Raw genomic sequence first — 13,988 nt, 5'->3', positions numbered from 1 at the left:
GGAAATAGGAACACAATTGCTAAGGCAATTCAGACACTTTGAGATCACAAAGTGCACCCGTCAGACAACAAAACAGCCTTCTCCACATTTAAAGCCTGTTGTACTCCACAGAATATACACCGTTTATTTACTTTTCATACAGGGGAATTGTACCCTGTGCCGCATGCATTTGATTGAGTTTATTTACAGTTTTTGAAAGGGTCAGACCCCCCCCCGGATACTGTATCATGTTCTGTAATCCTCCACAAATCGTCAAGTGACAAAATACCAGCAAGAGACAGCTTTGCTATGTACAATAGTAGGAGATCCTGTAATCAAAGATACATGTACTTGCATACATCGACTTCAAAGGTGGTTATTTTATCGTACTTTGGTGGGTGAATGGGGCGACCTGTGAAGGTACTCAGCTACCTCAGCCACAACGGGGTAAGTATCCCACTACTAGCTAGTGCCTAAGCCATAGAACTTTGTACAGTGTTACAGATGTCGCATGTGTGTAATCAGAATTTCATTGATTCCTCGTCTAATAATTCACCAGCTTTCTTCTTCCAGGTGTGACATAAGTAGACTCCGCAAACAAGAGCATTTGTTAAATTCAACGCACTAACGTGGTGCGCCGACTTCTACCTCTGCAGGAGTATAAGCTTCTCACCACGACCACCACCACCACCAACAAACAAACAAGAAAGACTTGGTGGAGAAAGAAAAAAAGAAGACGGAAGAACAGAGCAACAGAGAGAACTCTTGATTTTGACACTGTGATTGATCGTGACTAGTCATTTATATGCCATAACGGTGTTTGCACCGCACTAATTGCACACACTATTGATTGTGGCCGGCACCGCACTTGCCGTTTACATTTCTCTCCAGTGCGCGTGTAAGCATGATTGCGCCAAGTTTATGATGCCGTTGCGGGGGACGGCAAAGTTCGGGACGGGACAGTGCGTCTCAGCAGAGCGAACCGAGGATGATTGTCTTTCACAGTGCATTAGTTCTTAGTGGCAGCTCAACATTTGTACCTTCATTCAAAATTGAATAAAGTTAAATATGTGAACAGAGTCAAGCATTATCGACTGGCAAAACTGTACATATTTCAATTATTTTTTTTAGCTGTGTACAGGTCTTCTTTTCTGCACTAAAATTCCTGTTCTCATATTTTTAAGGAATTTCACAAAATGCACAGTGCGCATGTCTGAACTGCATTAAAATAACCTACCAGTATGTTTAATTTTTGGGAATGCATATTACAATCAACATCCCTCAGATCCTCTTAAAATACACCAGTAAGCCATTTTATTATGAGCAGCGGTTTCTGTTCAATATGTTAGTTGACAGTTTATACACATTTGATTATTGGAAGAATTGGGTTTTCAATGAGAAAACTTCATCAATACATGTTCCTTACTGAATGCCATAAATCCTTTCAAGCGTTTTTTGCCCACTTTCAATGAGAAATGAAAAAAAAAATAATGTGATTCAATTGAAAACCTCTTGGGCATGAGCCAATTATGAAGGGATGCTACTTTAATTCGTGGCCAACTCTCATCAAACCCCAAAATCTGCCAATGATATCTCTCCTTCCCGCCCTTTCTTACAACACCTCGCTAATTTTAACCCAACTCTAATTGCTCCCTTTGCCTGTCCCCAGAACGGACACCGCAAAATAAAAAAAGACAGAGACAAAAATTACAGACCCAGTCCTATTATTAATCATGCTCAACCCTTAAGTCAGCCCCTAGCCAATACACGTATAAGAAAAGAGAGGGGAAAAAAATGGCTTACCTGCCGTTGGTATGACCCCCTTTCGCTTCCGCAAAGCCCGCACTAAGATCTCGCGGAGCGTGGTGTTAAGGTTGTCAACGGCCACTTTGGATTCACCGTCGGAAGATTTTCTGTTACAGAGGAGGGGGGAAACAAGGCAGAGACGGGAGATTAGCCGAGCCTGACGATAGACAAAAGTGAAAATGAAAGAAGGGGGAAAGGGGGGAGAAGGAAGGCAGTCTCTGGTGTCAATTTCTGTTTGGGGGAGGGGGCAGGTAATTACAGCTCTGGAGCAGCTGCAGCTAACATTCCATCTGTTCACTAGTGGTAAGCTGGATTTAGCTTAAATGCCATTGGAGGAAACAAAATTTCAGCTGTAACATTCCATGGACCTACATCAGAGTCTAAACTTCAGAAACATACTGATGGTAGAAATGGTCTAACAGCCCGATTGAAGCGGGAGGCAACAAGTACTTTGTTGTGAAAAATAATAACAGATTTTGAAGGGTTTTTTTGGTGTACATTTTAACAGGTGCACTGACATTTTTTACACCACCGAAAACTTGTTTTACAATTCAAAGTAAGAAGATGGCATGAAGACAAGTGTGCAAAGAGAAAAATACAGCAGCTTTCAGCCAAATGGCTATTTAAAAAACAGTCTATACCAAAACCAAACCATTAAAAAAGCTCTCTGTGTTGAATATCCAGGACCAATACCATGGAGTTTATTCTATTTGCTTGGCAAAAAGCAAGTTCAGCGGAAAATTAACTGCAGGCAAACATTTTACTCAGGATGACCCTGATACTGACCAATTTGATTTAACACAAGCTTCTGACAGAACAAATCACAATGTTAAAAGATTAAAATGTAATTGGCTTTAATTCAGTAAAACAATTGAGCCAAATTTTGAAAAAAAAGTCCACATGAAGACAGACCCAAATCACAGAGTTGAAAAGCAAAGTTCATTGTGGAATGTGCCAGAATTGTGAAAAAGATGTCTCCGGATCAAGTCTCATTTCAGATTTCTTCCTTACTTGAGACTGCAGAAATTGCATAATGGAACAGATAATACAGCACTTGGTAGTTTGAAAAGGCACTGCAAAAACAACCAATAAGAGGACATTTGTTGAACTGCAGTCTGATAGCACTAGCTCCAGCTGACAGCCTACACCTGCAGAGGTGGGGGAGGGGAATGAGAAGGGTGACTGCTCACCAAAATATTTCCCCGGGGGGTGGAAGACAGAGGAAGTGACACAGCGATCCAGGCAACCACTGCCACATTTTTTGGTCACAATGAAATATGAAACATGACTTCATTGGGCGTGGGCCAAGTTTGAATAGGCTCTTGTGGTGTCATCAAAATTGTATGTTTTTCATTGTGTTTCTTTTCCGTTTAAAGAAATGGAAGTGAAGGTGATGACAGAGTGAGGAACTGCCGATTGCCGATGTGAGGTGTACAGCGTTAACAGCCAAATAAAATTATCTTTTTCCTCATGTCTACAAAACAATTTTCACTGTTCGGGAATCAATGGCTGCTCAGGTAATACTCAGTAGTCATAAGAGGGGATTCTGAACAAATAGAACAAATATCGCCCCCACCCAAAAACAAAAATGGTTTTCACAGAGCATGTCTAGAAATGTACTAGTATCACATCAACCCTATCCCATTTTTTTCCTGAACCACACATACTGATAAAAGAGACATATTCCTTCACATGGTGCTACCGCAAGCCTTTCCACCTGTTGCAACCCTATCTAGCTATGCACAATATGGGTTTTCCATGTTAAGTACATGTATAAAGTCTCTTTTATGCAATATAAATGTGGGGGGGGTACAAAATGTAAAGTGATATTTATAAAAAAATATCTGGCATACACTGCCTTCTATTTTGGCAATATCACAGAATGCACTGGAAACCTGTAACCACCCTCAAATTACCTATTGTACATGTACATGTATAACAACAAAACTGCTGATGTTTGTAAACGTGACAAAGCGCTTTCTAATGGTCTAATGTAAGTGTGGGAAAAGTAACAAAAGCCTATCCTCAACTCAGGAAATTCCTCAGATCTGCCTTGAGTTCTCTGAAGGGAAATAAATTTCTTAAAATCAAGTGTGGATATGGAACCAACTTTTGGGGTTGGTGGAGAGGGGGGATGACCGTGGCAGGTGTAAAAGTCAAGAATTTCTATAGACTATACATGCAATGTTTAAGGCCTTTATGAGGTGTGAGACTACATACTGGGGTCTATTTGATGCTTTCATGGAGACAGGGAAATGTTGTCCCCCCCTAATTGTACTGCTCTCTTTCAGTTTACAAACCCTAAATGTTTGCCTCCTTTTTATTGGAGGGAGGCCTGTCTGCCTCCCCGTGCCCCTTACACACCTCTTAAATTCTGATTAACAGATATTGGTTCCATTTTGGAGCAAAGCCTACTACGAGAAGTCACTACATGGCAAATGCGATGTATACTGCATTCATTATCATAGATGGAGCAAAAATATTCCATCTTATTCTTGGCATTTCTCAATTGGCAAAATGCTGTTTTCTTTGGAATAAGCTAATGAGCATGGTTGAAGTCAGTACACAAGTGGACAGATCTTTGAGGTGTCACTAAAGAAAACAAAAAAACTTTAGCTGTACACCTGTGTCTGGTTGAACCCCCCCTCCCAGATGGTCAAATGGCTCCCACCACAGACAAAGAACCGGTCTCCTGAGGCAGGGAAAGAGAGAGGGGCTCCCTGCAGGTTTGTTCACATACATGTACAACCACATAGGAATATGAGCACAGAAAAAAAAGCAAGGGTTTTTCTTAAGCAATGTCTACACAAGACAGGTGTGGAGAGTTAACCACCCCCCCATCACAACAAGGCACAGAGTCTTCCTAGCTGGCCATCTTGAGAAGAGCTTCAACTGAAAGACCTCAAGCTCTCCATTCCCAGTTCCTAGTCTACAAAATCTGCAGCTCCAAAACACAAAACAAATTCAATTTTCCCAAGTACAGGCCTTGCCTTTGCTGCTAATTAAAAGAGAGAAAGAGAAAGGAAAAAAAAGGGGGTCACACTCGTTGACGATGGACTGTACTATTGATCCGTACCAGGATATGCCATGATTCATCATTGTGTTTCTGGGATGATTCACTCATCAGATGGGGCGGGGCACGAAAAAAAGAGGGTGCACTTTGAGTCATTAACCTTGGCTGCCTTGTCCCCTTCAAGGAATGGTAAAAACAATAGGACTGTCTTTGATTATCATGTGTTGGTGTGGAACTCCTTGAATAAAAGGGAGCGGTCCGTATGGACCATCACAACATACACACGTGTGTGTGTTAAAATTTGACAGTCTTGCATGTACACAACGACATAAATGACCACTTCCATGTACTTTATGCACGCAAATTTAACATGTACGCAACAGCAAATAGGTTTGGTATTTTGAATTGACCTGGAGAATGCATCAAACGACATGAGCCAGCCAAACCACTGCCCTCCTCTGATGCCATTACTTAAAGACTAACTCCAACTGTTTTAAAAGTTTTGAAAATAAACTCTTATTGCATTTGGTGTTTAATAAATCATATATTCATTACCAAATCATGTCTGTATTGTGTCTGGATTTTTTGTAATTTTGCAGAAACTTTTAAACGTTGTCTTTGAGTTTTATGAAAAATTTCCACAATCTGACCGCTTATGGCACTGTTGAGAAATGAAATTTGTATGATGTAATACTGGAGGAAACATTGAAACTGGTATCCGTGGCACGACTGGTTGCGCTACGAACGTACTTATGCCGTACATGAAATGGAGCTACCTGTGCATGCACCGCATGTCAGCGATCGATCTGTGTGCAGGTGCTACTGTGCTGCATTATCTCTTTTCGGTCGAGAGTCTGTGCCCCTTTCTTCATGACTTACAATAATGCCCAATACGTGCGTCTTGGTGGATGTACTGGAAATTCTATGAAAAAAACTGGGATCGAAATTCTTTGAGTTTCCGAAGAATGAGAACATTCTTTACTTTCGTGCTGTCGTCCGCAGCTATGTATGCTATGGATGCATGTACACGTAGCATGCGCACTGTGGTATTTCCTCTATACGGTAACGCATCACAGAAATCAAAATTCATTAGATGCTTATGAGTCATGATGTTACGCTCCTTTTCATGAAAGCGGATCAACTCTCGCTAACAAACTGCCCACAAAATGCATTTCTTTTGACACAAAAAATGAACATAAAAAGGCAGTTTGACTTTTCCCGGTTTATTAGACATAGCTCTTCAAATGGGACATCAGTAATAAAAAAAAATTGAAATCGCTGGAGCTGTTCTTTAAGTTACAACCAGTTGCAGCTTGTTTTTGATCTTGAAACCGAAATCCAATGCCCATTAAACCTGAACACATGTGGGACCACGACAACCTCAGTAATATGAAACGGCTCAAATTTGCATGTTCCTCTCGCATATCACGCACACAGCCAAAATACCTCTCCTCACACACACTTGTACCTGTTTTCCATTACCAAGACTTGTAGCATTGTTTAGGGCCATACAGCGGGTATTTGCCAGCGTATTTGCCAGCGAGCTTTTGATTTGATTAGGGGGCTGGGGGGACCCGAGAGACTTTCGGTCTCTTAACGAGAGTCTTGTGTTTGAGTTATGCTTCACAGTCAATTAAACCTACAACTTTGCTAGACTACCTTCACGTATTTTCCCTTCCCTCCCCTTTTCACAAAATTTGCCGACACGGGCCAGATACCTTAGAACCACTGCCCGACCTTTTTTTTTCTCTCTCTCTCTTTTCATTCTTAAGAAAAAGAACTCTCCACACTGATACAACCCTTCAACTAATGTGACAGTGTGCTCTGATCCAAGGAGGATGAAGTATTTAGGAGCGACTGCCTGGAGGCAGAGGAAGAGAGAAGGGAAGCATGCCCCCCGGGCTTCCCTCTTGCTCCCGCTGGGAGCCCCTGGTGAGAACAGGCTAGGTGGTGTGGTGGAAGCAGAGAGGTGGTGTCAGGCAGGAAACGCTGCCACGTCCAGGGCCTGCGTGCGAGCCCCAGCCAGTGGCCGCAGGGGGAGGATACTCGCTATATATCGGGGGAAGATCTGCAGGGGGGAGATTAAGTGTCTGTTGAAAGAGACTCCCGTTTGGTTTGTTGAAGGGGGGCAACAGAAAGTGCAAAGCACTTCAGGTTCAACATGTGCAAACTTTTTTTCTTTTCTTTTTATAGGCTACTGTGAACAGAACAATGACATGGTCATTTTCCTGATGACCCTAAAACTGGGGCAAGGGGATAAAAAGTAGTTCTTGAGATTCACCTCGGCTGTTGCCCCTTTTTTGGGGGGGGGGTTGAACGGGGTTAGTATTATTAGTAAGTTTCCTCTTGCAAACTCAGTAGTCGTCATGATTTTAGGGTAGGCAATATACCATCCGAGGAGACACAATGAAACTCTAAGCATTAAAGACAGCCACAACACCATCATCCATGACATAAAAACAAATTGAATATTTTGGGGAAAATTGAACAAATGGAAAAATAAATGATGGGCTACATCCCCATGCATCACTGGCTAAATTCCTCCCAAAATACCAGTATCTTCGTCAAAAACAGTCAAAGAAGTCAGAATCGCATTTCGTTTTACACTGCAAGCTAGAAAATTGTGCTAGCTTCTTATTCATACTGAAAGGGCCATGATTAAGTAGTCAAGTTTGTGTGAGTGGATAGTTTTAGCCTGCCATCGCACTAGCAGTGGTTTACACTCTGTGCTCTTTTTGACCGTCACAGGTCGGGACTGCATGTGAACCTGTTGCTTGTCTTGCCGTATCTGAACAAACGGCTGCAGGTAAATACATTGCACGCATCTATGAGAAATTGCCAAGGCCACTTGCCACCGACTTCCAACAGGCAACCACATTATGACTGGCCCCAGCCCAAACTTTTGGACATGGCATCTGTTAGACTGTGTAGCAGGTACCAAAAACTTTTTGTTTACACTTTAAAGCTGGTTGTTGCTAAGGTTGTGCTGTCCAATGAACATGGTAAAACTGAGGATGTACCCCCTTACAACCTAGCCCTCTCCTTAGCCTCTTGGATCAACACAGAGGTCAGACAGCTCCTTGGATGTTTTTCGGAGGAAGTCTTGTCTGGTCGGGTCAACGCAGGATAGTAAGCTGGCTTCCTGACAATGAAACACAACTCCCTGCTCAGAAAATAACTGCACAGCTAGCTAAGTAACAAAAGTGAGCAGTGGTCCAGGTGTTTGTGCCAAGAAAAGGAAGAATTGCAGGAGACAGATTTTGGCCAGTTCTAGGGGTGAGATTGGAAAAAATGAAGTATCCAAAAAATAATCACCAGAGGTTTGGAGGGCCCACAGTAACACAGGGTGTAGATGGTATTCCTTCTGGTCCATTTCTTGTTCGCAACCTCAATTGTTACACACAGAAACACCTCAATGGTAATCTCAGCATTTTCCAGATTTTGAAAGTCCTCATGACAAAACTCAGAAATTAGGAAATATTTCATCCCCGCAATTCTTGAATGTCTTGAATTTTTGGGAGTTTTCAGGACTGTATGCAAAAGTTTAAGAAAGGTTGTGACTTCAACTCATTAAGTCAGACTTACACACTGTATATTTACGCATAACTTATACAAAGAAAACAGCGAGCCTGTCACAATACTAAATAAAACATCAACAAAACAAATAGTGAAGAAGCACTTGCATGATAGCTGACCTGAACACAAAACGTAAACACTATGACGAGTACATAAACCAACAAAAGTAGCTGATAAACCTTTAACCTACCTTACAGTCAAGTACAGAGCCAGGTAGAAACCATTCAGCAGATAAAAGCAGCTAAACAAACTAGAAAATCTGCAATGACTGAAAATACAATCTTACCACCCTGCTACCAACCTGGAACTAGCCATCTACCAGACCGATTAACCACTTGCTAGTTCAGTCAATCGGCTAGTCCCTAAACGCTAACCAAACTGGCCATGCTGTACTTGCAAAATAAACCCAACAAGCTACACACACCAGTCAAAAGACCATCCTGCACCAGAAAGCAAGCCAACCGTGTTATAAACAACTCCAAATGTGAATGAAAAATGGCGACAATCTCCATGTTAAATCATCTGTCACTCCTCAATCCATCAATTTCACTGGGCTGTAATCCAGTAGAGGATAATCCCAGTGTGCATTCAGTTACGAAAATACCAAAGCAAGACGGATCTTTTCAAAGGGCAGGTATGCACACTGCCCACAGTGTGTCATTGCTCATGCAGTGACATCCTGAAAACATCCTGGTAAAAAAGAGCCGGATTTTCTTTTCCTATCATCTCATTTTTTAGATGTTTCTATTCTACAAGGGAAGCCAGATGTATTACAAACTTAACTACTTGACAGAGAAAACAGATCTTTGTAAGTTGACATAAAAAAAATGGTTCTTTACTTTCAGAATGCCAGACTACAACATAAATCGGTGCTTAAACTAGAACTGGTCACGATCGGAGATAAGCTAGCTTGAGCCTTGACATACATTCTTTGGCACTTGAGAGAAGGCATAGGATACCTAATACCAGTGTTTGAGGAAGTACACATTAAATGATTACACATCATTAAGAGTTTTAATGCGAATGAAGGAATCAACAACTCTGGGACTGGATCCTTTTATATGGATTACAGCTGGGGTGGTGCACATAAGATAAACACCATTTTTTTTAATGAAAGTCGGAAGTTGGTAGGATCAAAGGACTTCCTCCAAAAGAAGATTTAAAAAAAAAAAAACCACGGGGGGGTTGCCAGACCTGTCCATTGACTACAGCATGTTTTGAAGAATCTTTAGGGGGTAATGTGCAAAGAAGTCATCAGGTTTACCATCCACAAACACAACAGGTGATGCTTCCTCTCAGTGAGCCAATCAGAGCTGAGAGTGCAAATCAAGCAGGACAGTCTAATTCCCGGCCAAGACCCAGGGTAATTAAATAGGGCTGCAGCTCATCACGCCAAGAGTGGAGAAATGGGGAAAGAAGTCAAAAAAAGGAATGAAAGAAAAAAATCTCTAAGCATATCATGTCTCATTCCAGACTTGGGGAAAAAAAACACAAACACATGCAAAAGACTTATATGAAGTTTCGCGGCTTCAGCAAGACAGAGATATTTCGCAAAGTGTGTCTAGATTGGTAGTGACTGTTGGGGGGGGGAGGTCGTGGAGAAGGGAACAGGGGCAGCCGCGAAGCGTTATTCATGACACGACAAAGTTGTCACAAGATATTAATCAGAGGTGTGCATGGGCTAATGGGGCCAGGAGGCAGACATTTTATGTTTTAGGGTAATTTATGTTAGTTGACATTTTAATGGATGCCAAGGTGCCCGCAGTATAAGCGTTTGAAAATTTTTTTTAGCCTGCACGTGAAGACCATTACGTTGCGTATATCGGGGAGCTAAAGGTGAAAATCATGGCTGTGGGAAGTGGAGAATTTCATCCGATAGGATAATTATCTAAATGCCTACTTCACATTTAAAGAAAGCTCCAAACTAGCAAAGGAAGAAAAATATGAATGAGCTCTTTTACATGTAACTGTTGAGAATAAGATTTTACTTTACGCAATGTGTGCAATGGCTTTCTTTGGTAGAACAAAAGAACATAATTATCTAAAATGACTGTATGCAAAGTAATGGAGGTCCCTGGTTCCCTTTGGGTTACATAATAATTTTTGCACATTCCTACATGAAGAGGTTTGGGCACATCTATTGGTTAAATTTTCAGGTAAAGCTGATTTGATGTTAGGAGCTTTGCATATACATGTATGTACATATCCATAAGACTGATTAAGAAATATCAACATTCTAATGAGGCCCTAGAGAGGACCTCCATATAAACTATGCTGGTAAGGTCTGCGAAAATCCGGACCAAGCAAATTCCGTGAAGTTCCAACTGAGGAGCCAGCAAACATTGAGTAAGATTAACAAAGCTGGGCCCCGTGTGGCCCCTCCCAAAAAATAATAAATAAATAAAATGACCAGCCTTAATGAACAGCCTTAACATGTTCTAGCACAGAACCAGGTAAAACCTTGTGAGGACAAAGAATACCTAATGAGGATCTATGGGGACTGGTTTGAGGGGTACATTTTTAGAGTGAGGGCAAGACAGCCCATTTTGTATCCCGTTTTTCCCCTGGAAAAAAACTGCTGGGCTAGTCACGAAGGAACCATCAAACTAATGGTGTACACAGGCCCATTTGTTGGTATCAAGAGCAGGCCCTGCATGCAAGGGTACATGCATGCCGTTTGTACGACCGCTTCCCACTATCTTATACACAGCATATGGATAAATCTTTTGCCAATATTGCACAAGGAAGGAAATCTGTAGGAGAGGAATCAATGGAAAATGGTGTTCATGGAATGGCCACAGGGAATGAACTTTAATACATGCATACAAGGAGGCCACACAATCTCTCAGTGATATTAGACTATACCATGGAGAAAAGGCTTCCCTTATTGTTCCCTTAAGATTCATGGATTAATGTTCTCATTATTTCAATATTAAACACACACACCACAGGAAGGTTTTGAGCAAAGGACTGACTCCTGAGAGCAAAAAGAATCCTTTGTTCTCTTTGTGAGTTCATAGTGTCCTCAATGGTACTGCAATGCATGTAAACTGTTTCTGGTTGGTTACCTGTCTATTCCATTCAGACTTCGCCCCCACATGGACAAATCGTTCCCATCTTGGTACTCACATGTTCACCACGCATCCCTCCTGGCGGACCTCCTCGCTGTTACCATCCTCTGGCATGTCCAGCGGGACCAGCGCCAGGGTGTTGAAGCCGAACTTGGAGATGGCCTCACGGTTGTCCAGGGCTGGGAAGTCTGTGTCCACCTCTCCATCTTCCTCTGCAATCATTAGGCAATAGGACTCCACGTTCTGCCTGTAACATCGCATTCAAAAAGAATCTGTGAATTCAAACTTCTTCCTCTATATCGAATGCCTCTCTGCTCCGACTAGAAGTACCCCCTCATTGGCTGGGTGGGGAATTTTTCAACGGGCTTTGCAAAGGCGCCCACTGCACAAACATACATTCCATTTGTTTCCATTAGAAAGTGGACGCGCACACTCAGCGTGGCTTCTGCTAAGAGCACAGGAATCTGTGCACACACGCAGTCAGTTCCCACCTAAGGAATGACGTCCCTATGTGAAACACGCTATCTCTTGTTTTCTGCATGGTGTGGATCGTTTTTAAACTTCGCCGTTGAAATCTTAACGACATACTGGGCTTTTTCCCTTTGCTTTCCAGAAGTTAGTCAGGGACAGGTCCATCACAAGTCTCCTCATGAGTCTACAAGGGGTGAATGAACAGTAACAATGGAGCGCCTTTGTCACATTTCTTCTGAACAGTTTCTGATGTCACATGAGACCGAATGACATGAGACTGAATGACATGTGATTGACTTGTACTGGACGTGCAAAGACATGGGGGCGGGGTGAGGGACACTGAACAACCACCATGACAAAAAGTAATTGTATTCAAATTGCATGGTGATTCAACAGCTGTATGTCACTGACTGGCAATAGCACCCCATTTAACTGACTTGGTTGATTAACAAACAAACCTTTCTGCAATTAAACACAGGATTGTCTCCATCCTTTATTAACAAAAGCTTATAATCAACTAATATGGTGCTTATCAGGGGCCGCAAAGGATCAATTGATCATTTGCACCACAGAGTGACATATTGTGAAACGCTGCCTAACCATGAACTGATGTATCATTTGCATGAAGTCCATACATCATGCACTTACATGTATCAATTCATGGATCAAGTGAGGAATTTATTTAAACCAGAATTATTTGAATATCAAATGGTCCATTAAAGTTAATGTGCTGAACTCGTGATGCGATCATGCATTAGACTGATGAAAATATGAAGATAGTCAAAATGGTTTGAATAAATGTGAGCAATTCATCAGTTTCATCAACCTAGTGATGGTTTTTAATGGTTCCGGTAACAAAAATTATCCATTTCGAAAAGAAAAATAGTACATGTACATGTATGAGTATAGGTCTACATGTTGTTATAGGAATGGGTGTACTCATAGGTGCAGGCGCAGGTGTAAGTGTAAATTACCTAAGTTTAGGCTGGTACCCCTTGTTGGTGTAATGCCAGCATATCAGCCCAATGAGATCAAGCACTTTGGCATTCCCCACAACATAGATGGTGACAGGGAACTCGCGGGCGTCTCCTTCACACATGGCCAGGTAGATGTCAATCTTCTTGATGTTGGCACTCCCTGCATGAGCCTGTTGGTGTGGAAGACACAAAACATGCTGTTATTCAAAATGCCAGCCAGCACACAGCACATAATATCTGTAGCAGTGAACCCACGTAGTCTGTGTCATTAGCTTGTACCCAGGGCAAAGCAGGGGCAGATCTAGCTTCCAGGGAGAGTCAGAGAGGTAAGGTTTGCTAAGGGAATGCACCGTTTGGGGGTCTTTTTTATAGGCAACCCCCCCCCAATATTCTGGAGTCTTTGCTTTTTCTTGCATTCTGTGGACTTGTTTGGTCTAACTGTGTTCAACATCCCAGTTTGTGGTCACTGCTTTGCGTGCTAAGTCTACAATTTTTTTCACGTACTTCATAATTCAAATTTCATACCAAACTGGCTGTTAGGATCATCCTCGGTGCATGTACAAACTTGGGAGAGTTAGGGTCGACAATTTCATGGCTTACTCTGGGATAACATAAACAATAACAGACATGGCAGTCATCTTTTTTTTTCATTTTTGTTTTTTGTTTTTTGGGGGACAGGCTGGCCCAGGGAAGATTACCGCGCCTCTGCCCTTTTTGGATGGCCTTACCTTGCCGTCAAACTTGGCATACTCTGAGAAGGGATTGTTGGCCTGATCAGGGTTCAGTTCCAGCTGAAGTGACAGCACTGATCGGCGACGGTCTTCATTACTGGCATTCTGCCTGGGAATGGTCTTTTTGGCAAACAGCTCATCTAAGTCCTCTTCTGTTGATGGAAGAAAAGGGGATTAAAAAACAGGGAGACTTTAGAGGAAGAGTTTCAGATGGCTCAGGTAACGTAGATGTGGTGAACTGTATCACATTCTCAGACAACCTTTAGTATGCTTGGAAATTGTTTATGCTGATGGTAATGATGGCAGATTTGAAAATAAAGCAAGTAAAATGATTCTCTACCAACTCTGGGCATCTCGGAATTTC

At 42.1% G+C, this 13,988-nt stretch overlaps 1 protein-coding gene across 5 annotated transcripts in view; it reads right to left on the bottom strand.

Annotated features, from left to right (window-relative positions):
• The window catches only part of mapkap1 (MAPK associated protein 1), a 57,461-nt gene that overhangs the window by 13,684 nt on the left and 29,789 nt on the right, over nt 1-13,988 (bottom strand). For all 5 annotated transcript variants that reach the window (XM_022252230.2, XM_087143365.1, XM_022252228.2 and 2 more), the window contains 4 exons: nt 13,622-13,776; nt 12,891-13,063; nt 11,504-11,692; nt 1,783-1,892 (listed from right to left, as the gene is read on the bottom strand). In XM_022252230.2, coding sequence (XP_022107922.1) covers nt 1,783-1,892; nt 11,504-11,692; nt 12,891-13,063; nt 13,622-13,776 — 627 coding nt within the window. The remainder of the gene's footprint in view (nt 1-1,782; nt 1,893-11,503; nt 11,693-12,890; nt 13,064-13,621; nt 13,777-13,988) is intronic.

Source organism: Acanthaster planci, linkage group LG11 (genome assembly GCF_054643075.1).
Source record: "Acanthaster planci isolate LZ-2023a linkage group LG11, COTS_SCS, whole genome shotgun sequence".
In the NCBI taxonomy this organism is placed as follows: domain Eukaryota; kingdom Metazoa; phylum Echinodermata; class Asteroidea; order Valvatida; family Acanthasteridae; genus Acanthaster; species Acanthaster planci.
The sequence above is the reverse complement of the archived record's forward strand: the minus strand, read 5'-3'. Positions and strand labels throughout refer to the sequence as shown.